General features: G+C 41.2%; 1 protein-coding gene across 1 annotated transcript in view; it reads left to right on the top strand.

Annotated features, from left to right (window-relative positions):
• Positions 1 to 27663, top strand: part of DNAH17 (dynein axonemal heavy chain 17) — a 135903-nt gene that overhangs the window by 105503 nt on the left and 2737 nt on the right. The window contains exons 64-78 of the mRNA XM_070937666.1: positions 1750 to 1872; positions 6802 to 7006; positions 8971 to 9135; positions 9340 to 9480; positions 9866 to 10036; positions 13719 to 13841; positions 15211 to 15404; positions 16758 to 16906; positions 17093 to 17220; positions 17960 to 18187; positions 19664 to 19855; positions 21778 to 21957; positions 23842 to 24024; positions 24638 to 24820; positions 26221 to 26364. Of these exons, the coding sequence (XP_070793767.1) occupies positions 1750 to 1872; positions 6802 to 7006; positions 8971 to 9135; positions 9340 to 9480; positions 9866 to 10036; positions 13719 to 13841; positions 15211 to 15404; positions 16758 to 16906; positions 17093 to 17220; positions 17960 to 18187; positions 19664 to 19855; positions 21778 to 21957; positions 23842 to 24024; positions 24638 to 24820; positions 26221 to 26364 (2509 nt within the window). The remainder of the gene's footprint in view (positions 1 to 1749; positions 1873 to 6801; positions 7007 to 8970; positions 9136 to 9339; positions 9481 to 9865; positions 10037 to 13718; positions 13842 to 15210; positions 15405 to 16757; positions 16907 to 17092; positions 17221 to 17959; positions 18188 to 19663; positions 19856 to 21777; positions 21958 to 23841; positions 24025 to 24637; positions 24821 to 26220; positions 26365 to 27663) is intronic.

The raw sequence follows: 27663 nt of genomic DNA, 5'->3' as shown, positions 1-27663 counted from the left end.
TCACCTAGCCCCACCCACAGGAAAAGATAGGAAATTTTTTGGAATGTCCACCTATCTACCTCCACCCTCCCTTTGCCAGTGGCCTCCATTTCCCCTCCTTTAGTGGCCCTGGCCCTAGCCCCACTTCCTCCCTCACCACCGCCTCTTTGTTCGAACTGCTTACCTTCCGCGGCGGCTGGTCCAGAGTTTGGAAGGCAAGCTGACCGAAGTTTTCGGCAGCCCCCAGCCAGCCGATGCTGCTGGAAAGCAGCTGGCAAAGAAGCCTCCCAGCCACCACCTCTTTGAGAGTTGCTTTGCGGTTGCAGCGGCTGGCCACAGGCAGCCAAAAAGTACTGGAGGTCACGGAAAAAGCTTCTGCCATCACCGCCATGTTCTTCATGCATGCACATCCCATTGGACTTGCAAGGCAATGGGATGTGCATGCACGAAGAACATGGTGGTGACGAACATGGCGGGCATGGCAAGCGAGCGGGGACCGGGGGACCTGTTCGGGGGAGTGGCCAGCTGGCCATCGCTACCGGTTCGGCAACCTTGGCCAAATTTCCACCAATGGTTCGCATGAACCAGCTGAATACCACCTCTGCCTCCTCCTTATAACAATTGTGGACGCAATCACTTACCATGCTGGGCTAGATAGCTTTTACCTTATGATATGTAAATTCCCACATGGTGGTAGCTGGTTTCTGGTTGGTCTAGTTTCAGACTGTGTCACTCACAGGTCTTTGCACATCCAAGGACACACTCCTTCGATGGCTTTGTTGCTGTGCTTGCCTTCCTGCCTTGTTTGATGTTTTTCTCAGGCTATAACCTATGTACCAGTCCACTTAATTCAGGTGGATTTCATAAATTTTACAACCCTTCTGCCCAAATTCCTCTCTGGGTCCTTCCAGATTTATTTATTTAAATTTATATAATTGCCCATTTAACTTACGTGACTCTGGGTGACTCACATTCAAAACAATGACAAATTCATACAAATAAAATGATTAAAATGCATAACCAAACAGAAAAGCGCAAGAAAGAGCCAATCTACAACTCAGTATTTAATTGGCTATTTCATCTAATTGGGCAGTTCATTAGCGCGAGGAGTCCATTGCTGCTTTTCTATCTCGCTGTGCATGTCTGTCACTGTCTATTCACTTGAATCCCCACTGAATCCTCTCATGTCCTATGTGCTCTGGCATCTACTCAGTGGTGAAATGTAAAATTTGTTACTACCGGTTCTGTGGGCGTGGCTTGGTGGGGGGGGGTAATGTGACTGAGTGGGCATGGCCAACTTCTTTTTTTTCCTTCGGCCAAAGAGGTTGTAGAAAAAATGCTTTTAAAAGCCTCTGACAATCCCAGCTGAGCCATGCGATTATCAGAGGATTTTTTTTAAACTTTTAAAAGCATTTTTTCGGCCGAAGAGGTTGTAGAAAAAATGCTTTTAAAAATTAAAAAAAAAAAGAGCCTCTGATGATTGCCAGGCTCAGCTGGGCATGGGGCAGGGGGTGGCAGGGATTTTTGCTACCGGTTCTCCGAACCACCCACTGCCATCGCTATCAGATCGGGCAATCCGGTCCAAACCGGGAGCATTTCACCCCTGCATCTACTTCAGTGGCCCTGATAGAGCGCCCTTTCTCAGCATGCCTCTCCATGGCAAATGATTATGAAAACACCCTTAACTTCTTTTTCCGTAGAGTGTAAGAAGGGTTTTTGTGTTCTCAAGAGACTGTGTGACACACTAAAGATTTATTATCAATTGTACAGCTACCTAGATATAATTGAAAAAGCGGTTTCTGAGGGAGATACGCTGCTTATTGAAAATATCGGAGAGACAATAGAACCTGTGCTGGACCCCCTGCTGGGTCGAAACACGATCAAGAAAGGAAGGTAAGTTTCATTTGCAGCCATAGCAGCCCTTGGTTGTATCTTTGTTGTCTGACCTTTGTGACCCAGTTTGCACTGGAAGTTGGTGCATTTGGTGTCCCGAGAGCGGGAATTTGATTCAAGCAAAGATTAGTGAAGCATGTTTTATGGTTACTGCAACAAATTTATTTACAGTAAATACTTTTTTTTTCCTTCCATTCAGTTGTGCTGATTCTCAGAGACTGCCTGGACCAGGGATCTCCAACCTTGGCAACTTTAAGCCTGGAGGACTTCAACTCACAGAATTCCCCAGCCAGTTTTGCTGGGGAGTTGAAGTCCTCCAAGCTTAAAGTTGCCAAGGTTGGAGATCCCTGGCCTGGACAATTCCCTCCAGTTTTCTTGGCAAGATTTTCCAGAAGTGGAATCGCCATTTCCTCTTTCCTAAGGCTATGAAAGTGATGCTCTTCCAGGGCCATTCAGTTGTCTTTGTCCCTAAGGCGAATCTAGAAGTTATGATGTCCAGGTTTCTAGCGTAGCGCCGTAATCATTACACCAATCTGATAAAGCCAACACATAGATAACTGCATCCTACTAGGGAAAGAGAGTCAAAGAGTCTCTGTTCTGGGCATGTGCACTTTTTTTGGAAGAAAGGCAGAAGCAGATGACCTCAGATCAGCAATCTCTTAAAACAAAGAGCAGGCAAAATAATCCAGAAAGAAGGGACACAATGTAAATCCTTAACTTTATACTCACACTATACAACTCTCTTTTGATCAGTAGATCACGAGGTGCTGAAGAGTCAGCGCCACTGCATTCTTATCTCCAACCGTTTGGTAAAGAAGAGGAGAGCAGACCTCTGTTACTTTATTGAGGGAAGAAGAACAGATACGTTTTTTTGTTTTTTTCGTTAACAGTCTAAAATGAAAAAGAAATATTGTTTATACAGAACTGCATGTATGCACTTGCTTGTCTTCCCCAAATAAAGTGAGGAAGCTGTTCTCTACCTTTTTGGCAGCCTAGAGATAGCTGGGTTCAGAAGTGGAGAGGTAGATGAGAAAGGAACCCAGGAAACAACTGCTGACACACAAAATAATCTCTGAGAATGAAACAATTGTGAGTGATTGGATAGTGACCAGAGACGCCACCTCACCTTACCTTTAGGATAATGAATAGTATGACAAAAAGCCCTCAGGTACTGACTGCCTCCAACAGTGATTTTTGACCAATCTCTCTCCCTCTACCTACCTATCTACCTACCTACCTCTCTACCTACCTCCCTCCCTCCCTCTCCCTCTCTCTCTCTCATTCTAGGGTCTAAGAGATATTTATCTGGAAGCCTTCTGAGATAAAATAAAGAGCTCTAACACCAACAGAGGGCTATAGCTGTTTAACACTGCTGCAATTTTAATTTATTTATTCTTCATATCACAAAAATGTGTAAACTGCATGATCTGTCCAAATTAGTTCCCGAATTAGCCAATTGTTTTCAAGTCTGGTGAATGATGATATGCCATTGCTTATCCGGATGTCAGCTGCCACTGCCATTTGAATTAGTTTCTGCCCCCCTTTTTAGGATCAGGAGGGAGGACCATACACCCCTTTGCCTTAAGCAGCAAAGTGTCTCTGGTTATCCATGAGTGGATTTAGGACAGCAGTAAGAATTTCAGAAATGGAGGGCTCATGCCCTTTTCCTTTAAACTGGCCCAAAATTGCAAGACTGGGCCTGCATATCCTTTTCTGGCTTTTGTCCACATCTACATTTGTAAGCACAAAGTTTACCTTTGTTGTAACCAAGACTGAATAACATTGGGACTGGTCTCACTCCATTTAGAGGTGTCCCAAGAGGAGAAGAAAATTATTGTCCTGCTGGCTATCACAAAGCAACAAGCTGCAAAGCAATTTTACGTGCACTTTAGGTCTATCTTCACCCAAAGCATTTTAACTGAAATTCACTAAATCTCTTCCCAGCACAGGAGATTTGTATGGAATCTGGGAGTGCTATTTAAGGATAGAAGAACAGAATTATTTCCACTTCATAGCTCTTTCAAATTACACATTTTGAATCATAAATGCTCCAGAATATCTATAATTCAAGTTATTATGAAAATCAGAGATTTTCATAATAACTTGGAGGCAATAAGCTGACTTTGTATAAAATATACAAAAGTATGAAGGCTATTGCTTAACGCATTGTAAGCTGCCCTGAGTCTCCGGAGAAGGGCGGCATATAAATCAAAGAGAGAGAGAGAAGAGAGAGAGAGAGAGAGAGAGAGAGAGAGAGAGAGAGAGAGAGAGAGAGAGAGAGAGAGAGATAGAATAGAATAGAATAGAATAGAATAGAATAGAATAGAATAGAATAGAATAGAATAGAATAGAATAGAATAGAATAGAATAGAATAGAATAGAATTTTTTATTGGCCAAGTGTGATTGGACACACAAGGAATTTGTCTTGGTGCATATGGTCTCATAAAAAAGTACATAAAAAAAAGATACGTTCATCAAGAATCATAAGGTACAACACTTAATGATAGTCATAGGGTACAATAAGCAATCAGGAAACAATATCAATATACATCATAAGGATACAAGTAACAAAGTAACAGTCATACAATCATAAGTGGAAGGAGATGGGTGGTGGGAACGATGAGAAGATTAATAGTAGTGCAGACTTAATAAATAGTTTGACAGTGTTGAGGGAATTATTTGTTTAGCAGAGTGATGGCGTTCGGGAAAAAACTGTTCTTGTGTCTAGTTGTTCTGGTGTGTAGTTTTGTGTGTGTGTTTTGAGGATAGGAGTTGAAACAGTTTATGTCCAGGATGTGAGGGGTTTGTAAATATTTTCACAGCCCATTTTTTTGACTTGTGCAGTATACAGGTCCTCAATGGAAGGCAGGTTGGTAGCAATTGTTTTTTCTGCAGTTCTAATTATCCTCTGAAGTCTGTGTCTGTCTTGTTGGGTTGAAGAACCAAACCAGACAGTTATAGAGGTGCAGATGACAGATTTAATAATTCCTCTGTAGAACTGGATCAGCAGCTTCTTGGGCAGTTTGAGCTTTCTGAGTTGGTGCAGAAAGAACATTCTTTGTTGTGCTTTTTTGATGATGTTTTTGATGTTAGCTGTCCATTTTAGATCTTGCAATATGGTAGAACCTAGAAATTTGAAGATCTCTACTGTTGATACTGTGTTGTCTAGTATTGTAAGAGGCAGAAGTATGGAAGGGTTTCTCCTAAAGTCTACCACCATTTCTATAGTTTTGAGTGTGTTCAGTTCCAGATTGTTCCGGTCACACCACAAGGCTAGTTGTTCAACCTCCCATCTGTATGCAGATTCATCATTGTCTCAAATGAGACCGATCACTGTTGTATCATCTGCGAACTTCAGTAGTTTAACAGATGGATCATTAAAGATGCAGTCATTGGTATACAGAGAGAAGAGCAGTGGGGAGAGCACACAGCCTTGGGGGCCCCCTGTGCTAATTGTACAGGTATCTGATGTGATTCTGCTTCCTGTTTGTTAAGAAGCTTATGATCCACTTACAAGGGTTTTCATTTCAATGACCAACCCCCAACGTCACAATGTCCCTCATTAACATTGACCTTAACTAATGAATCTCTTTTTTTTCCAAGATGTGTTGCATAACATGAGCGGATATGGAGAGTGACTGCTCTATTACACTTTAGTGCAGTGAATCTGCTTTCCATGCTGAAATTACTTAGTTTGACCTGCAGCATCTCCAGAATAGGACACAGAAAGATTCATTTGTGAAACCAGGGCAACCAGACTTAAAGCCTTTATTTGCATTTAACCATAATAAATTCTTTTGCCATGGCCTCATGATAATTGCTTTCATCTCATTCTTAGATCATAAGGCCACCTTAGGTGATCCTAAGCTGTGCCAATTTTAATAGTGTTTTCCCTTTAATCTAATACACTTTGCTAACTGTTCTGCTGGAAGTGCAATTAGTAAACAGCCTGCATCTATTGGCCAATTGACAAGGCACAGCCCTTCCCCTTGGGCTCGAGGCACTGTCTTGTGCTGCCCTTCTTTTTATCTTCAGATAGAAAGAAGTGGCTGCAGCAGCTATCACCAAGTTACCCTGCAGTCCCTTAGAAGCCAGAGAAAAACTGACTGTGGATCAGGGGGAACTGCACTACAAAAGAGAAAAGGGTGTCAGTCTCATATCTAACCAACACAAACTTCTTGCTTTACCACATAGTTTATCCAGCCCGCTGATCAGCTGTTCAGCAATCTGGATTGCCGCCGTTGGGTTTTGCAAATGCCCATTCTGCTTTACCATGGAGCTTTCCTGGTTCTGATAGATATCTTGGTGTAATGATAAGTAGGGAAGAGCTGCTTATCATCAAATCAACCACCAGCCAACATCTGCCATTGCCCCAAGTCCCATCACTGCATCGCTGCCCTGACTGGCATGTGATTGCCCAGTGGCTGGTGATATCCAAAAAGGAGGACAGTACAGTAAAGCCAGAAAGCTTTACCGATAGCTTTGTACCTGAGCAGCTGGAATCAGGATACCACCATTTGGCAACAAGCCAAAAAACAAGCGGTTGGGGCAGGATAAAGATTGACAGTGTAGAAAGACAGCAACTGTAGAAAACTGTATAGTTTTCTGCCAACTGAAGCATGGGTCAATAGCACTAGCTCAGCGTTTAGCAACGGCTCCAAGTCTACATAGAGACAGTCTTAAACTAAATGAATTGATGATCTGACCTGATAAGCAGTTCCCTGTATATTGAACCATCTGTTCTAGACAAAAAGGATTGATTTTCTATCACCGAGCCTAAGCTAAAATGAAAAAAAAAAAAAAAAAACCCACACAAAACAACGGTGGGACAGAGATGATAGCTCTGTCCGTCAATAGTGAATACAAGCAAAGGTGAGTTACATTAGTTTATGCAATATTTTCACATATTTCAAAACTCTTATTCCCAGATACATTAAAATAGGAGACAAGGAAGTAGAGTACCACCCCAACTTTCGCCTGATTCTGCACACCAAGTACTTCAATCCCCACTATAAGCCAGAGATGCAGGCTCAGTGCACGTTGATCAACTTCTTGGTCACCAGGGATGGCTTGGAAGACCAGCTTTTAGCTGCTGTGGTTGCTAAGGAAAGACCTGATTTAGAGGAACTGAAGGTATTATCGTTACTAGTTGTGAGCTTCTGAGTTTTATAGACTATGCAATAGTCATTTTAGTAATTCCAAAGGAAACCAAATTATCTTAGTCAGCCTTCCCAATATGACAGTATTTTTTTTTAATTGAAAAGTTTTACAAAGAAATTTTTTCCATATTCCCCCCACCCTTTTCCCACCCTCCCCCCCCCCAGACTTCCCAGAGCAAAATACAGGGTATTTCAATTAACAATCATAAGCTAAATTAGCCTAACTATTCTTAAACTACCTATTCCCCCCCTGAAACCTTAACTCCACTATGGATAACATGATGCTTCTAAAATAAAGTTTAACATTCATTCATAAGCTATTTGATATTTTCTTGTCTGATACTTATTTTGAATATAATCAATCCATCTTCTCCATTCCGATATGTATCTTTCTTGTGTATAGTCCTTCAGATATGCTGAAATTTTCGCCATTTCCGCTAAATTCGCTACTTTTAATGTCCATTCTTCAATAGTAAGCAAAGAGTCCTTCTTCCAGTATTGCGCTACCAACAGTCTAGCTGCTGATATTAAGTTCAAGATCAATTTAGTCTCTGATACTGTACAATCCATCGTTATACCCAATAAAAACAATTGAGGAAGAGATGAGGATACAATCAGAAACCAATTGAGAGCATGGGAGAGCAACATTGGGCACAGTTTGAACTTTAACGAATGGGAAGAAGCCTGGAATAAAAACTATAAATTAACTAGAGCAGCCACATACAAGGAAAATCATTATAAAATGCTCCATAGGTGGCATTTAGCACCTGCGAGATTAGCAAAAATGTTCCCCAATGTACACCCAAATTGTTGGAAATGTGGCCATGGTCAGGGCACCTTCTTTCATATGTGGTGGACATGCCCCGAAGCAAAAAGATACTGGAGCAAAATTCGGAGATGGTTGAAAGACATAATTAAAGAAGAAATCGATTTGAATCCAGAAATATTTCTCCTGGGAATGGCAAAGAAAGGGTATGGAAAGGAAAAGGTCCACCTCCTAATACACATAGCTACAGCTGCCAGACTGGCGTACGCTCAATACTGGAAAAAGAAAGACCCACCACCAGATGACCTTATAATTAGCAAAGTATTAGAGTGTGCAGAGATAAGTAAATTAACACATGAGATAAATGATGATGAAAATTCAGACTATGATACTGTGTGGGGAAGATGGTACGAATGGATAAATGATAGAATCAAAGAAGGAGAAAAAGGTGTAGAAATTAATCAGAATTAAGGAAGGAGTAAAAGGCACAGAAATTAATTAGAAATTAATTAGAAATGTATAGTATAAACGACACCAGATAATTTTTCATGTATATATGTATAAACACTGTGAATCCGATGTTAAACAGAATTGTTATTATATTTTATTTGTGTAAAAAAAAATCCAATAAAGTGTAAATAAAAAAAAAAAAAACAATTGAGGAGTAAATTTCAACCTTTTTTTCAAAATGTTCTGTATCACCCACCAAATTTTTATCCAAAATCCAATATGACAGTATTCAGGTGCATTGACCCTTATTAAACCTCAGCCAGCATTGACAGAGATTATGGAAGCTGACGTCCAGCATATTTGGAAAGCACCAAGTTGAAAAAAGCAGAGAATCTAAAACAAGTGTTCAAATTTTCTTCTTCCTTAATATGTTTGTTTATTATGTCCCAGGACTGCAACAACCCAATCGTTTTATAAAGGGGAATAGATTGCACTGGTGTGCAGCCTTCACCTCTGATACAATAGATAAACGTGTATTTAAAATGTATGAAGTATTAGTGGAAAAATCCAAGAATTCATATCCCATTTTTTACACAGTAGCCTCATCTAAGACAGGAACCTGCAGCTCTATGTTGCAAATGGTCTAGCTTTGTTGTAGGAAGAAAGGAGATTTGCTGGTAAATAACAAAAGGTCTTCCCCCCCACCTTTGTTTCTGGTGTAGGCTACTCTCACAAAACAACAGAATGAATTCAAGATCATCCTGAAGGAACTAGAGGATTCCTTACTAGCTAGACTGTCTGCTGCATCAGGAAACTTCTTAGGAGATACAGCCTTGGTAGAAAACCTCGAGACCACAAAGCGCACAGCTAATGAAATAGAAGAAAAAGTAAGCTAGCTGGTTCAGCTTCACTATGCTGTCCTGGCCTCAGCAAAAGCGCTGAGAAATGTATATGTGATTTACCAGTCCAGCAGTAAAAGCGAAATCATGTAGAAAACATTGTAATTCTCTAAAGCACGACTAGAAATCACACACCGTAGTCTCTTTTTTTTTTATTCTTAAAAAAAATATTTTTTTTCTGTATTTTTGTAGGTGAAAGAGGCTAAAATTACTGAAATACAAATTAATGAAGCCAGAGAGAACTACAGGCCAGCTGCAGAAAGGGCATCCCTGTTGTATTTTATATTAAATGACCTGAACAAGATCAACCCCATCTATCAGTTCTCCCTGAAGGTAACTAATAGTAGAACATGCTGTTTGGATAGTCATTGGTTCTATTTTTTTACAAAAAATAGTTGTCCTTCTGGAATCCAAGATACTCTCAGCATTTTTTTTTGCAGAAACCTTACAGCTGCCCATTGGGACTTTTTATCTATGATAAGGAAGAATGACTGAGAGCCAAGCAGAAAGAAAACTCCTCAGATGCAATGGGGAAAAAAACACATCTTCCAGAGAGTCAAACTTGGGCCTTCTGTTTTGCTAATGCCCAACTATGTAACCCCTTCATGTTCTTGAGGTTGGCACCTTGCTTGGGTCTTTCTGTTCCAGAATACAAAGCAAGGCAACTGCCTGAGAACCCACACCTCATTTTGGCTTCTTTTTCTTCTTTTCTCTTCAGGCTTTCAATGTGGTGTTTGAGAAAGCTATCCAGCGTACAGCTCCAGCAGAAGATGTGAAACACAGGGTGATCAACCTTACAGATGAGATCACCTATTCTGTTTTCATGTACACGGCTCGGGGACTTTTTGAGAGAGACAAACTTATTTTTTTAGCCCAGGTTGCCTTTCAGGTAAAGTGACTGGATGATGATCATGACAAAAAGTATTTTTCTCCTGCCTGATAAAAAGGATACAAGAGTGTAGAAAAGTTGCTGTTATATTGAAAATATCAATGGCTATTGGCTTTGTATAGTATTAGAAACTAAGTTGACCCATGATTTATTTGCCATGGCTTGTTCAGTGGACTGTGTTCACACAGCATGCTAAGCCATCAACCACAATGGCAGGATTTACACTGTTCCTTAACTACAGTCAAGCCACATGATAGCGTGATGTGATGTATGAACCAAACCACAGCATATTTTGCAAATGAGAATAAAGGTCCCCAAGAGGGCAAGGATTACCCTGTAATAGAGAATGCAGAAGCAGAACAGTGTTATTGCAAAATAAGTTGGGAAAGCAATTTCTCAAGAAAATTCATGTAGGAAAAAACTGCTCATAAATGAAGCAACTGGAATTGGAAGGCAGCTAGCCATGAAAGGTTAAAGGAGAAGGCAGAGTGGAAATAAGTCTAAACAATAAAGAGTTCTTATCCAGCCAGGTGTTCTCTAGAATTGACAACAACTTCTATAATGCCGGGCCAATTACCCTATGGATCATTTTGGCTATAGATTTTCAGTGTTGCAGTTAAGAGAAGCTCATTAAGTCTTGTACTCTAGGGAAGTAAGGTCAACATTGGCATGGCTACTAGCACCAATGTGGCCCCTTTTCACTGAAAGCCCAAGAAAATATTTGTGCTATTAATTATCTTCAGCAGTCTGAATGCATTCAATTCTAGGGCATCGCACTATAGGTAGCCTTTGACTTATGACCACAATTGAGCCCAAAATTTATGTTGCTAAACAAGACAGTTGTTAAGTGAATCTTTCCCCATTTTATGACTGCCAACTCATGAAGCATTCCTGACCTCCTCTCAGGTTGCCATAGGCAGTTGGATGGGGAATCAGGTCTCGCAGCTGCATCAAGTAACTTGCACTTCAGTCAAAACAAAGTACATTCCACCCAGCAAACGTCAAGGCTATCTACACAGAGATTTATTTATTTATTTATTTATTTGCCAGATTTATATGCTGCCCTTCTCCCGTAGGACTCAGGGCGGCTCACAACAATAAGACAACCCAACAATAGATAAAAATTAAATAATATTAAAAACCAATTTAAAATCCCCAAATCCCCAAGTTAAAATCCACGGCAGATCAGGGAAGTTGCTGAAAGAGCCATGTCTTTAGGTTGGTGCAGAAGGTGCGGAGGTCGGGGGCCGTCCAGAGCCCGATGGCCAACCCATTCCAGAGGGTCAGTGCGACCACAGAGAACACCCTTATCCTGGGGACCACCAGCCGACACTGTCTGGCCGAGGGGACCCGGAGGAGGGCAGCCCTATGTGAGCGCACTGGGCAGTGGGAGGCCGGTAGGAGGTGATCCTGCAAATACCCCGGGCCCATGCCATGAAGGGCTTTATAGGTGAGTACCAGCACCTTGAAGCGGATCCAGAGGACCACCAGCAACCAGTGCAGTTCACGCAATAGTGGTGTTATATGGGAGTAGCGGGACGCACCTGTAACTACTTGTGCGGCCGCATTCTGGACCAGTTGGAGCCTCCAGGTGCACCCCAAGGGCAGCCCATGTAGAGGGCATTGCAGTAATCCAACCGAGAGATAATGAGAGCATGAGTGACCGTACGGAGGGCGTCCCTGTCTAGAAAAGGGCGTAATTGGCGCACCAGGCGAACCTGTGCAAATGCCCCCCTTGTCACAGCTGTTAGATGGTCCACTAAAGACAGCCGTGAATCAAGGAGGACGCCAAGATTACGAACCCTTTCCGAGGGAGCTAGATCATGGGACACCGGTATCCACAGCCACTCTGTCTTGGAGGGGTTGAGCCTGAGCCTGTTCCTACCCATCCAGACCCATACCGCCTCCAGGCACTTAGACATCATGGAAAGGGCATCCCTGGGTTGGTCCGGGGTGGAGATGTAAAGTTGGGTATCATCAGCGTACTGATGATACTGCACTCCGAAACCATGAATGATCTCACCCAGCGGCTTCATATAGATGTTAAAGAGCAGGGGGGAGAGAACTGACCCCTGCGGCACCCCACAAGTGAGGGGCCTCGGGGAGGATCTCTGACCCCCCCCACCCAAACTAACTGCGTACGGCCCGAGAGGTAGGAGGAGAACCACTGTAAAACAGTGCCCCCCACCCCCAACTCCCCGAAACTTCGCAGTAAGATACCATCGTTGATGGTATCAAAAGCCACTGAGAGGTCAAGTAGCACCAGGATGGAGGAATAACCCCCATCCCGGGCCTACTAGAGATCATTCACCAGGGTGACCAATGCCATTTCCGGGTTGTGTCCACGCCTGAAGCCTGATTGGTATGGGTCTAGATAATCAGTCTCCTCCAGGAATTGTGGAAGCTGGTACGCCACCATAGACTCAACAACCTTCGCTATAAAGCGAAGGTTGGAGACAGGACGAAAGTTGTTCAGGGAGGCTGGATCCAGGGCCTCTTTGAGTAAGGTGGGAAGACCCCATCTCTCAATGAAGCGTTGATAATCGCCCGGATCCAGTCTCCAGTCACCTCCCTGGTTGCCGCAACAAGCCAGGAGGGACAAGGGTCCAATAAACATGTGAAGGCCCCCAGTCTACCCACAATCCTGTCCACTTCCTCCATAGAAACAGGATCAAAGTCAACCCAGCTGTTACCTTCAAGATCTGCTCTCATCCCCTTGTTGGATCCTGCCCAGTCAGAGTCTAACCCTGTCCGAATCTGAGTGATTTTGTCTTGCAAAAATTGTGCAAAATCCTCAGCACTGCCTTGCAACAGGTCCTCCCTCGCTCCCTGATGGAGAAGGGAGCGGGTCACTCAGAACAAAGCTGCTGGGCGATTTTCTGCAGACGCAATGAGAGCAGTGAAATAGTCACGTTTCGCCGCTTCCGTTGCCACAAGATAAGACCTAATATGGGTCCACAGTGGCCGGAGGGAGTGACTTCTATAACCTGCAAAATTGCTTCATTGGGAAATGTGACTGATGACACACCTTGGGGCGAGGGGGAAATAGGGTCAGAGCCAAGGCGTGAATTAAGTGAGGTCAGAGTTGGCTTCACTTGGTCTGTGCCGACATGACACTCCTAATAAATAACTGGATTTCTTTTGAAACTTGGCTTGAGGCTTTTGATTTAATTAGGGCATCCATCGGAACCCTGACAATGACCTTCCTTGCCACAGTTGTTAAGTGAATCACTGCTGTAATAGTAATATGGTTATAAAGTGCCAGAAGGTCAAAAAACGTGATCACATGACTCCAGGATACTGCAACCATCGTAAATACATGCCAACTGCCAATCATCCAAGTTTTGATCCCATGACCATGGAGATGCTGCAACGGTCGTAAATGTGAAAAACAGTCATAAGTCACTTTTTTCAGTTCCATTGCGACTTTGAACAATCACTAAAGAAATGGTTGTTAAGTTGAAGACAACTCGTATACAAAGACCTGCATTTGCTCACCTTTCTCAGAATTCCCAAGCTAGCCCCCTCTGGTTTAAATTATGTCCTTTTATGTAGGCTCAACATCTCTGAAAATCAATAAAATGGAAGGTACATGAATTTGACATTGAAGCCACAGCAGCTGTTGTTTGTTTGAAGTAAAGTATATCATTTGTAACATTCCTAATTTTCTCCTCTTCCCTAGGTCTTGTTGGTTAAAAAAGAAGTGAATCCAGTGGAACTAGACTTTCTTCTGCGTTTTCCCTTTAAAGCTGGCTTGACATCTCCAGTAGAATTCTTATTAGGTCAAGGATGGGGTGGAATTAAGGTGTGCTCAAAACCACCATTTGTAGCCTAATCTCTTCTTAGTAACTTAAAGGGAGCCATGAAAAGAGCTAGGCTTCATATATGTAGTAGAGTCCGTAATAGTTATAAACTTCTTCGTGAACAATTTGCTTCAGTCACAAGATCAGGTGCTAGCTAGGCAGTGCATGTCTTTTGGTAGGCCCTCTTTATGCTTAGTTTTAAAGGTGAGATATGTCCTTTGCAGGACAGCAAAGATCCGGAGTAAGATATGCAAGGGAAACATGGTATAGGGGTGATTTTACAATGTAGATTTCAAAAGTGGTTGCAGTTTGTTACCCATGTAGTGGCTGGACAGGTATGAATTAGTTCTGAATAAATTCTAACACCAAATCTGCATCAAATCCAAACTATTCAAATCTGTTCAGGCAAGTCCAAGAAGCAGGTGGACCCTTCATTATTGATTAGTGGTCGTATTATGGCTGAGCTTGGCAAAATCAGTTTATCCTGTTGGGTATCATTAACCTTGGTCCACATCCAGCCCCTTATCTTGCTGTTTTCCATAGTGGAAAATACATTAGGCTGCCAAGACCATCTTTAGGCCAAGGGCTGTTTTAATCCCAGAGCAATGGCTGGGTCCTGTTAAAGACCACCACAATGGAAAAGCTGTTATACTTAGATAAACACACACCATACTCCTTAACATAATTTTGTGATAAATTGTTTCTTTAAGTATAAACCCTCTTCCATGTCTGGGAAGTGCAAGTTACTTGGGAGGGGGTCATTTACAAGGCACAAATTGTTCATCAGAACTGACTAACTTTTGAGGATATTTTATATTAAAATGACAATGTCCTAAATGGATAAAGGTAAAGAAACTATAGGGAAAGTATGCCTTAGTAACTTTGTACATCTGGAGATGAAAAAAGTGTCCTTTATTATAACTTTTTAAAGAACCAAAATACGGTCTGAATTTGACTACCTGCAGAATTAGGTCCCCTTAACATCATATGGTCACTCCCCCCCCTCCCCAGTGTTCCTTCTACCTCTCTTTCTTTAATTATGTTGTCCAAGGCAAGGAGAGTTGATCCTTTTGTTCCCTCTTCCATATTTTGAAGAAGAAAGAGGTCAGCAAGAATTTCCTGGCAGGACCTAGCTGAGGGTTTTTTTTTTCTCAATGGAGGTTGTATAATAGTCTGCCATTGCTGCTATTACAATATGCAAAGCAGTTCATTATCCCCTCTAATATTTTACTACTACTTGGGATGCTTCATTTCTTTCTGTTGCAAAACATCTAAAACATAGATAGAGAATGATAAGAACTAAGTGACCTAACTAGCCACTCATGGGCAAGGAATTAGAGAGCACTGCATCTGCTGTTGCTGTATCCCCAGGTACTTTCTGAAATGGATGAATTCAAAAACCTGGACAGCGATATCGAAGGCTCTGCTAAGCGATGGAAAAAATTTGTAGAATCAGAGACCCCTGAAAAGGAGGTTTTCCCGAAGGAGTGGAAGAATAAGACAGCCCTGCAAAAGCTGTGCATGATGCGATGCATGAGGCCAGACCGCATGACCTATGCAGTCAAGTATGTATCATGTTGTCTTCTACAGGCTTGGAAAATAGGAAATATCTGAGGGTGCTTCACTTGGAGACTGGAGAATATTGCCATGTGGAGCATGTTATTCCAAGGACCTGTGTCTTTTGGTCTGCTCTGGACTTTTCCCCACTAGACCAGAGGTTTTCAAACTTGGCAGCTTTAAGAATTGTGGCCTTCAACTCCCAGAATTCTCCAGCCAGCCTTAAAGTTGCCAAGTTTGAAGACCTCTGCACTAAACAGTCAAGAAGAGGACATAGGCTGGTACAGTCCAGAGGTTCAAAAGCAAGCAACAAACACATCCATCTTGCAGACAGGGACACATAGACATGGGCACTAGGGTTCAGACAGACTTATATATGTCACTCGTTGTTGTGTTCTTTTATCAACAATTCCAGAAAGCTTGAGCTGATATCAAATGCTGATAATTCTGAAAGAGTACAAGCATATAGGAGCAGTTGCAAATGGTCAACCAGGTTTTATTTGGGGATTTGTTTGCTTGGTCTCATAATTAGAGTTACTTCTGTCGTTTTAACAATACAAATAAAAACATCCATTGTTCATGCTTGTAAATGACTAATCTATGCCACTGCAAGAACTGAATAACACAGTTATGCTATTTAAATTAATAGCACAAAATCCCACTCAAGATTGGTTGCTTGGGGCTCAAGTGAAAAATGTACTAACAAGCAGTCTGTTTCCCTGAGAACAAGGATAGGTAATCAGATTTTTTAAAAATTACACCTGTGGTCCTCAAGCCGTGTGACCAGTAGATAGGAATCTGCAGAGCTGTAGTCTAAAACATCTGGAGGACAATATGTTGCTTACTGTAAAACCATTCATACAGAAAGCTAATAATGTATTAGAGAAATGCTACTGGATTCCATTGGACCTTGCCATTTCCAGTGCTATTATATGTAGATTAGAGGTCTTCAAACTTGGCAGCTTTAAGACTTGTGGACTTCAACTCCCAGAACTTTCCAGTCAGCATAGATGGCTGGAGAATTCTGGGAGTTGAAATCCACAAGTCTTAAAGCTTCCAAGTTTGAAGACCTCTGATATAGAATATCTCTGCCATCAGTTTGGAATGGAGAAAGTGCTAATCTCAATTATTTATATCTCTGCTCTATCCGTGTGTGTCTAAATCTGCCTGGTGGAATTCAGTAGAACTTACTCTTAAGCAGTTGTTGACAGGATAACAAGCTAAAGTCCCTGTGACTGAAACTAAGTGAGTTGATAATTCCCCAGACTCTGTTTGTTTTAATAATGTATCTGGCTGCTTCTATTCCTCCCTCTCTGTCCCTCTCCTTCCCTCCCTTTCCAAAAAAAAAATGACTTTCTCAGAAACTTTGTGGAAGAGAAGATGGGAAGTAAATTTGTTGAAGGGCGTAGTGTTGAATTCTCAAAGTCCTATGAAGAAAGCAGTCAATCCACACCAATATTTTTCATTCTTTCTCCTGGAGTGGATCCCCTGAAGGATGTTGAAGCCCTAGGTACGTTGGTATAGCACTGCTGATAAATATTCCCTATAGCCAATAAAGCTAGTGCAGTCCACAGACAGACAACCCAGTTATTAATTTTATAGATAGTTACATAGAGACCTGGGCAATGCACAAGGAAATCAGAACAAGAACAAGCTATGAGCACATGCAGCTTTTTAACTGTGTTGTTACTCCTAGGTCAAAAGCTTGGCTTTACCATAGACAATGGGAAAATCCATAATGTGTCCCTGGGACAAGGGCAAGAGGTTGTGGCCGAACATGCTCTGGATGTGGCTGCAGTAGAAGGACATTGGGTCATTCTTCAGGTATTGAATACCCATAGATTTCCTGTTTACAGTTCCGAGATTTGTCAGCTGCACTGATTCCACACCCTATTCCCTTTCCTACGTGATTAACAATTAGTCAGTCAATGCTAGTCCACACAAATTGCACAAACTGTCTGCATTCTGATCCAAAAACAAACCCACAATATATAAATCTCCAAATATTTGCTTGTCCAAAAATGCAGAATGCTCATCAACAGAGGCTGTCACAAGGCAACTGCACCATTACATGCCAAGGACCCTGTTGCAACCTTTGGACAGAAGCACCTCACATTTTAGATAAATTTGCTAAGTTCGTAATGTGAATGCACCCCTTCCCTCTGCTTATCAGAAGGAGGGGCATTTTTAGTAACAAGGCCGATCCAAAGAGCACACACTGTTATGTAATAGTATTACTCTTTAAATACAAAAGATATCAGATGCTGCTCTGGGCTAGCATATTATACAAAGAGAAGAAATTATAAATAACATTCTCATGATAATATGCATCCAGTGCAGGCAATTTTAAACACACATAGCAGTCAGTAAAGAATTGCCCTACCCCAGCTTCATAGACTAATGTAGGAGACTGAGCATTTTCTCAAAGATTTCTCACAAGAGAGGGTCAAAGCTTTGGAACAGGAGACAAGGGCAGTTTAAAGTAGCAGTCCAGTCATTGTCAGACCAAAAAGACAAGTTAAACTTCCTCAGTGCCAAGTCATTTAATTTTACAATCTTGCAGAATATACATCTGGTAGCCAAGTGGCTGGGGACGCTGGATAAGAAAGTTGAACGCTACAGCATTGGGAGTCACGACGATTACCGCGTATTTATGAGTGCTGAACCTGCTCCTTGTCCAGATGCTCATATTATTCCTCAGGGCCTGCTAGAAAATGCCATTAAAATCACAAATGAGCCTCCAACTGGCATGTATGCCAATTTACACAAAGCCCTCGACCTCTTTACACAGGTAAACAAACTCCTCTGTCCAATTTGTTACGCCTTTCTAGCCTCAAGTCCTAGTTCTTAAATACTAACACAATTGGTTTTCTTTATTTTGGGAGGGCACTTTATTGGTTAGAACAGATACTAAAGTCTTGTCCTGCTTCTGGAGATTAGGACAGCCTTTGTGTTCTGAATATGTGCTACTTATTTCTTTCAAGTTTAGAATATCTTTTTTCTAGTTTGCCTAAGCCAATTTTTAGATCTATGCGATGAGTCAAGCGACAGAAAACATCATAACAAGATGAGGACTTAGAAGAATTGTCACTATGTCAAAAACATAGCTGAGGTCAAACTTGATCCTAAAATTACTCCTTTCTTTCCATCTGGTAGAATCTGGGAGAACCATTCCCATTCTGTATATCCCAACTGTGACTCCTTCTGGCCAAAATACTAAAACTGAAAAAGCAGGTACACATGTGGGAACAGAATTCAGATCTCGAATGATTTTTTTAAACAAGGGCTTTAGTGGTAGTAGATCATCTGAAGATATTAAAACACTAAAGAAATTAAGAACTATAAGGTTCAGTCAAAAATTGGGTAAGGCAAAACAATGGTACCACCTAACCACAGCTTGAGCCCTAAAAACCACAAGTAGGATTTCCTGGCAGCCTTTTGGTCTACTCTTCCTTGCTTCTGCTTTCTATTTAATTTTCTACCAATGCATATTCTCTGTCAGAATACTACAGTAACTCTGAATTCTCTAGAAAGAATCGGAATGGTGGTGTTCCTAATGCCCTGGGCATTTACACAAGTGCAGTATTTTCTCAGACCAATAGTGAAGTTTAAATTACGGTACTCTAGAAAATGCCTTTGTCATTGCTCTGCTTTTGCAGTTCCCAGTTGAATTTCCACAATAGGAGGAGTATTTTACACCCATCCTAGGTAGGTAAAATGAGGACCCGGATTGTGGGGGCAATAAGCTGACTTTGTATAAAAAAGAACACCACTGGGGGGGGAGTCCTACTAAGCAGGTATATACAAAAATATGAAGGCTATTGCTTAACGCATTGTAAGCCACCCTGAGTCTCCGGAGAAGGGCGGCATATAAGTCGAATCAATAAATAAATAGTAAAAAAAAATTCTACAACATCCCTTTTATACCTAGCTGCTGTGAGTGAGGGTATTTGAAATGTAGCTTACAGCTTCTGTAACCCTGCTGAGGGACACCATTTATTTTTAAGTCCGTATTTTAATTAGCCAATGAAGTATATTTCTACTGTTAAAGGAAAGATTAGTAGATTGCTGTAATACTACAGTGCTAGACTTTTAGGGGAAGGGTGTTTTGTGGCAGGTTTTTGTTTGTTTTGTATTATTATTCTTATTATATGAAGCCATTACCATTTTTTGCAACATGATTTGTATTGGTAACTGGAAAATATTGTATTTAAAATTATAATAATATTGTGCAAAAAGCCTCTTTTCTTTCTATGCACCCCTTTAGGATACCCTGGAAATGTGCACCAAGGAAATTGAGTTTAAGGTTATTCTCTTTGCCCTCTGCTACTTCCACGCAGTGGTAGCAGAACGGAGGAAATTTGGAGCGCAAGGTTGGAACAGGTCTTACCCCTTTAACAATGGAGATCTCACCATTTCCATCAATGTCCTGTATAATTACCTGGAAGCCAACGTGAGGGTAAAGATTGTTTGATTGCTCATTTGCATGCTAATGCTGTTATAAACTAGTACGGTAACTAAGCCTCTGCTTCCCCAATGGCTTGATTAATGAACTAGATTTGAGAGGAATAAAAAAACATGGAATAAGCCAGCGTATCATTGTGGATAGCATGCTTTCTTTTTTGAGGGGAGGACTGTCAGGGCTTCTGGACTTTGTCAAAAGGACTTCTCCACTTTTTGACATGGAACTGCTTCAAATGAAGTAGACTTCCAGCAACTGAAAAGCAAAGCATGTGTGTTTCTGCAATATAGAAGGTCAGTATAATAGAATCATTTTATTTCCCTCAAAAACTGTTCCAGATTCCTGTTGTAATCCATCCAATGTCTATGTCATTATATAGGTGAGAATGGGAGAAATGGACCTATAACACTTTCACCTGTTACAAGGGTATCAATGTGACCCAAAGGCTGCATGTGAGACCCAGACCCCCAACACACACACTTTTTTTGGTGGCTATGTGAATTCCTCCCCCCATTTCATTTCCAAATGTTGTAATCCTGCCATCATCAAATGTGAAGCAAAACTATAGTACAGTGATGGCTAACCTTTTCTGAACCGAGTGCCCAAAGTGCATGCGCACACGAATGCACACACGTTCGCATTAACCCCCAAAATGCAATGAGTGTGTGCCCCTTGTACATGCGCCCCACCCATGCACACACGCCCCCCACATGTACCTCGCCCCCCGCATGTGCCCCCCCACACGGCCTCCTCACATATGCGTGGGGCCCCACACACACACCCCGCACATGCCGCCCCATCCCCCCACCTCACCCTGCCCCCCACATGCACGTGTGGCTCCCCACATGCGCCCTGCCCCCGTGCTTCTGCGGCAGAGACACAAAGACCAGCTGGCCGACGGGAGGCACACGCGCATACATGGTGGAGCTGAACTGGGGTGATGGCTCGCGTGCCCACAGAGAGGGTGCTGCGTGCCACCTCTGGCATGCATGCCATAGGTTCGCTATCACGCCTATAGTACTTGAAAGCTTAAAATGTGCTTAAGGAAATCTTTAAAAGAGAGCCAGACTGATCTAGTAGTTAAGGCACCAAGCTAGAAAACAAGAGACCATAGTTCAAGTCCTACCTTAGTCACGAAAGCCAGCTGGATGACTTTGGGCCAATCACACACTCTCTCTCAGCCCAACCCACCTCACAGGGTTATTGCTGTGGGGAAATTAGGAGGAGGAAGGTGTGTTGGATATGTTTGCCACCTTGAGCTATCTGTAAAAATAAATAATAAAGGTGGGATAAAAACAATCAAACCAATAAAAAGCCTGGTAACTGTTAGAAAGGCCTTGAAAACCTGGTTCTTCCCCAGCCACTAGGCCAGAATGCTACATTAGCCCATCTTCCTTGTTTTAAATGAAAGTTGCCTCCAACAATATGTGTTTTTAATCATTTCTGTTGCATTTTTATTTTATTTTATTCACTTTGTTAAGAGTCCCATGACAAGTGGGCAGCCCTACAAACTGAAAGAACAAATAATGATGGTGGGGATTTAGACTTCCCTCCCTTGCATAACACAGTCCCACTGTATCTCCTCATTTCATCGCCTGGAGCCCTCAAGCCTCCCAAAATCATTAAGTATATCCCACAGCTACCGAAAAGCATTTATTTACTTCAACTGTCACCATGATAAATATTTTTTCAGTCCTGAAATAAAGTAGTCTTTATATTACCATTCATTTTCTGAAAAAAAGTATTAATTGAAAAAATGTATTGTACACGCTAGGAATTCTTAACCCAACCGACTGGGTTTTGGAAGCCACACTGGCGCTATAGCCAAGTCAAAAACGGCATACTTTTTGTATTATGAACCAAGGAATAAAGTTCTATCTGCTAATATCAAGTCATGAATATTGTCCCCTGCTCTCTAGGTGCCGTGGGATGATTTACGATATCTCTTTGGTGAAATCATGTATGGGGGACATATCACTGATGACTGGGACCGCAGACTGTGTCGGACTTACCTGGCTGAATACATCCGCATGGAAATGCTGGAAGGCGAAATGTTTCTGGCTCCAGGATTCCTCATTCCACCCAATAGTGATTACAAGGTGAAAACAAGGTGGATCCAACTGTACAGAGAATCAGGCAGGGGCAGGGCAGTAAAGATGGCCACTGCACCCACCAGATAACTTAAATAAATAAATAACTTTATTGTCATTGTACATGTATACACAGTATACCCATACAATGAAATTCACTTAACACCCAAAGACCAGGTCCAACACACATAACAATCCCCAAACACACTCCCACCCACCACAATTCTCCACCCCAACCACCCAAACATCCACACAACAGACCAAGTAATACTGTCCAACAGCTCACTGATGGTGGCCCTTTGGGAAAATAATCTAAAATCTTGCTGGCCTTCTTCCAAGCGCTCCTCAAAAAGGAAGCTGTTCCTGGTCAGGCTGTCCTTCCCAATGCCCCCAGTCCAGGGGTGTCAAACTCACGGCCTGCGGGCCAGATGCCTCATGAGCTAACTGCGTCCACCCCGAGTTTAGCAAAGGGGGGGGGGGAGTTGCAATATGACACATGACACAAATCTGCCCCAGTCCATCAACTGAGGAGCACTTCACCCTTCTACCAAGAACTTCAGCCTTCAGGCTAGCCCTAGGCAAACTAACAAGCAGGGATGCTCTGGAGCGCCCTGCTGAAATACAGAATTTAGTTAACTATCAGTCCTGAAATAGAAACAGCAGCTGTGTTGTATGTGAGGAAGTTTTTAACAAGGAAAAGATTCAACCTATAAAGCCAAATCTCTAAATACGAAAAAATATTTCTTGGAAAAAGGGGAATATAGGAAAAGTTTACAGAAGACATGAATCACACAGAGAATTCAAATTAAATGGATACAGAATAAACTGGAAGCTATCATGTGAAGGTCAGAATGTCCAGACTCGGCTACTTAAGATTGAGAGCACTTTCTTACATGGGAGAAGACCCGAATACACCAAGACTTACATACTTGTATCCGTGAAAATCTACAAACACACACACACACACACACACACACACACACACATATATATATATATATAAATATATATATATATATATATATATATATATATATATATAGGTCTTTGATTATTCGGGTCTTCTCCCTCGTAAAACTGGAAGTGTCTTGGCGACGTTTCGACGAAGTCTCATTCGTCATCTTCAGGCTAGTATTCTCGGCTTCGTGCTTCCAGGAGCAAAGACCAAAGACCTACATACAAACACCCGCGAAAACCTGAGAAAACAAATATATATATATATATATATATATATATATATATATATATATATATATATAAATTTTCTTACTTCTTCGTAGGGTCTATGTGTGTTTTTCTTCTAGCCAGGTTTTCCCTACGTAGCCAAGGTTTTTTTTTTTTTTTTGTAGCTGTAGCTGGAGCTACAAAAAAAAAAAACCTTGGCTACGTAGGGAAAACCTGGCTAGAAGAAAAACACACATAGACCCTACGAAGAAGTAAGAAAATTGATACTATGCCTTTACAGGGAGGAGATGGGTGTGGCCTACTGACGAAAGCTAACGAGCTAGAAATGGATCTATTTAGGTCTCCCACCTAGCAGTGAGAGCTTGCTAGGTGTTAGAAAAGAAAAAAGCCCAGAACCGAGTAGATGAGATTCTACTGAGCTGGAGCTACAAAAAAAAAAAACCTTGGCTACGTAGGGAAAACCTGGCTAGAAGAAAAACATATATATATATATATATTCTTTCTTTTTTTAAAATTATTATTTTATTAGTTTTAGAAGTAAAACAATGGACATTGCTCAACGTCTCTGGTTTCTAACATTTACATCAAAATCAAGTTAATAAGTAATCTATTCCTTGCTCTATATACAAATTTACATATCTCCTACTTCATTATGTATCAAGTATACAGTATTTTACTTCATATATATATATATATATGTTTTCATAGGGCTATCATGAGTATATTGATGAAAATCTACCACCTGAGAGTCCTTATCTATATGGGCTCCATCCGAATGCAGAGATTGGTTTCCTCACTGTAACCTCAGAAAAACTTTTCCGCACAGTGCTGGAAATGCAACCCAAAGAATCCGATGCTGGAGGAGGAACTGGCGTGTCCCGTGAAGAAAAGGTAAGAATGCATGTCATTTCCTGAGACATGATCCACCATAGAAAAATAGAAAGACTGGTAGCAGAAAGCCAATGTTTCATCAAGGCTGCCTTTTGAGTTTTTGGTTTTTTTCTTATTTTCTTTTTAATTTATTTATTTTAAATTATTAATTATTTGTTTATTTTATTTTATTTTATTTATTTATTTTAAATTACTTGACCTTTTTAATTTCCCCACTTACTCTGTCTCTCCCACTGTCAGGTTTTGTTTTGTAGAAGTTGGTTGATCTCTCATGCAGATTTAAATAAGATTAGATCAGGCTAGTATTTGGATGACAGACTACTTGGGAATTTCCAAGGCTGCTGACTAAACAATTAAAAATAATAATCCCGCAAGACAGTAGTGTCTAGCCACCTCCAAAATGCTGTCAAGAAAACTGCCTGGTTGCAGCCCAAGGAATCACACTCAGGAAATCTTTACCATCTTTTTGGATTGTGCTGTGCTGTGCTGTACTTAGCACTTCTTTGAGCACTTCTTTGACCACATGTGGAATAAACTTGATCATTCAGGTAATTTGCTTTCACAGCAAAAAGTTACAACCGATAAAACCTACAATTGGCCTTTTGTGTGTTAGGTGAAAACAGTGCTAGATGAGATCATGGATCGTCTTCCAGAGCCCTTCAACATGGTGGAAATTATGGCAAAAGCAGTTGAGAAAACGCCATATGTGGTAGTTGCTTTCCAGGAATGTGAACGAATGAACATCCTCACCAGTGAAATCAGACGGTCTTTGAAAGAACTGAACTTGGGACTGAAGGTGACTGCATATTACATGCTCTTGCTGGTGCTGTCTTCAATAAGACAATTATCAGCTATTCAGCTGGTGTACTGATCCAGAAAAAAGATGAATGGAAAATTGTTTTGTGGTAATATATCAGATCAAGTTTCAGTTGGTGAACAAAAATGCCCTTCTGCTGAATTTAATCCTTTTTGTAACACCAAACTGGTCTTTTGCTTTTCTTCTCTAGCAAATTACCCTGACCCCCTCCCCTCCTTGGTTTATCCCCCCCCACATCCTATCCAAGCTCTTTCTCTTGTTTTCCCCTTCCATTCATCCCATCTGCCTCCCATTTTCCCTCCAGTCTCTTTTTTGCTGTTCTCATAGGGAGATTGTATGTATACTGAATATTTCTCGGGATGAGGGGAAATGGTTATAGGGACTATTTTAGTCAAATTTAACCAGTCGTCAATTAATATACCTCCCTCCCTTTTGGGGTCCTTGTTCTGCTCTTGGGTTTGCATGCTCATATACAGAACAAGACTGCCACTCACACAGAGAGGCCGGGAAATCAGCTGGGGTGGGCAACTTCAGTTGACAGGGCAGGGACTACACTGAATTAAATCTGTACATATTAGAATTACTCTTTCTTTGAGAGTGAATAATCTTACATTCAGAATAGTAATTTTTGAGTAATTATGTAGTGAACACAGGTTTGTGTGTTTACATATGTGAAAATTGAGGGAGCTAGATCCAAAGCGTGGCTGAGATATAATTTAATGTACTGGCTCACACGGCTGCCTTAAAAGCTGTCTCTGGTTCTTTGCATGAATTCAAACTTCTCCAGGAATTGCCAACGCAACTCTTGAAAATAGGTGTGCTTTTATGTTTGAAGCAGGTGTGCTTTATTGTACTAATACTCTTTCGCAAAGGATTCCTCTGAAATGCTTAGTTGGGAGCTAGAAGCTAAAGTTGTTCAAAAACGTGGACGCTGCTTCTCCTTCGAAACTCTATCACACAAGCATTCAGAGACAAAAACTTATTTTTAGTGTCGAAAATCATGCTTGTGTATGCTATGCATATGTTTTTGATTCATATTACAATCAGTCATCATCTAATTTCAGTCCTGCCAATTACAACAGTAACTGGGAAAATAATCTTATTTTCTCAGTAGTGTATTGGGAAATTTAAATTGCTACACAGTACCATAATTGAGGGAAAATGATAAAAAGTCCGTCCGTCCGTCCGTCCCCCCCCAAAAGAATTTGTTTATTGAATAATACAATACTGAGAGGATCTTAATTAATATTCAGTTAATCAGGTCCAAGTGGGATGCCATTTCCTTAGTTACACTGAAAATTATTCAGATGGACAATATGTTCAGGCAGGATGTTCTGATAAGGGCAACAACCAATTTACAACTTTTACTTTTTCCAAAGGGTGAGTTGACAATCACAACAGACATGGAGGAGTTATCCAATGCTCTTTTTTATGACAATGTGCCCGAATCCTGGACAAAACGTGCTTACCCATCTTTACTTAGTTTAGCAGCCTGGTATGCAGATCTACTGCTCCGGATCAGGGTAAGGACTATGAACCGTTAGTTAAAACCTTCCATGTGGTTGTGGTTGTGGTTGTTATTGTTAGTACTTTGTTGTAAAATTTGCTGTAAATTCTTAAGGCTGATTTTTCCAAAAAAGCTGAAAACCTGCCCTTAAGCATTGCTTTTCTATTGGGATCTTATTTGCTTGGTTTTCTTCTGGCAAACCTTTCATTACTATACTAGGTAATATTGTCAGTGTTCTGATACAAGGGAGTTGGGTTTGCTGGCTTTTTATGACTAGCATCTTGTCCTACATATCTTGATCAGGAATGTTGTGGATTGTCTGCCTGTTTCCGATTTGTTTATCTAGTTTGGTTGACTCTATTGTTTCATTGAAAATTGCTCCTATCTATTGTGTTCTCACTTAATCTATTTAATTGCTGGGTATGATAAGGATGTGCCTCAGGCTGCTTGCTTCCTTGTTGGATCACTGCTTTTTAAAAATAGTTTATACACTGGGATTTTATGTGGTTAATGGCTGATCGATCAGAATGCCAGGCTTTTGTGAATTCTCTTGCATTGATCTAAAAGAGTTTTCCAGGTGAATTTATGGTTGCATTTTTCTATGTGCTGTGAAATTAAAAAATCATCGTGTCTTGTAAGAACTAGTTTATGGATGTATTCCGATAAAGCTGCTTGTTTTTCCTGAATGGTGGCATTCAGAGTCCTTGCATTTTATCTTGCAAATAATTCTGTCTTCTTCATTCATTGGGTCTTTTGGGTTGCTTCATTTTGTTGAGAGTTTTTATTATTCTGATGTCTAGCAAATGAAGTGAACTGCTTACAATTTTTAAAATATTTTTTGTTGTACGGGAGAACTGATCTTTTCATGAGTTGTGGTGATTGTGTGCTAGTTGGCTGCATAGGAAAGCTACTTTTTTCTATTTTGTTAACGTTGCTTTTCTTTGAAGTTCTTGGCTGTATAGCATTCTTACTCAGCTTTTCTTGCAGACAGTTGGACTGGTAGTTGTATCCTTTGGTTTGTTATTTTTCAATACACCTGAGTTGAAATTCTGGCATTGTTTCCTCTTCTGAGAAATATCTAGGAAGAGTAGTAGGTTACTGTTTTCTTCTTCTCTTGTGAAATTAAATACTATTAAATCAACTATTAAGGATGTTCTTGAGTTTCCCATTGTCCTCCTTTGATCGTGACAACTTTGCATCTACGTAACGGATGCATAGTTTGATTTACATATGTGGGAGGGCTATTATTTCCAGCTATTGCATGTCTGCTTGTGTTATGAATCCTTGGATTTGGTGTTCCTATACAGCAGGCCTG

The sequence above is a fragment of the Pituophis catenifer genome, unplaced genomic scaffold, assembly GCF_029215685.1.
Source record: "Pituophis catenifer annectens isolate HBS135680 unplaced genomic scaffold, rPitCat1.0.hap2 SCAF_2, whole genome shotgun sequence".
NCBI classification, from domain to species: Eukaryota; Metazoa; Chordata; class Lepidosauria; order Squamata; family Colubridae; genus Pituophis; species Pituophis catenifer.
This window is presented reverse-complemented; position numbering and strand designations above follow the sequence as displayed.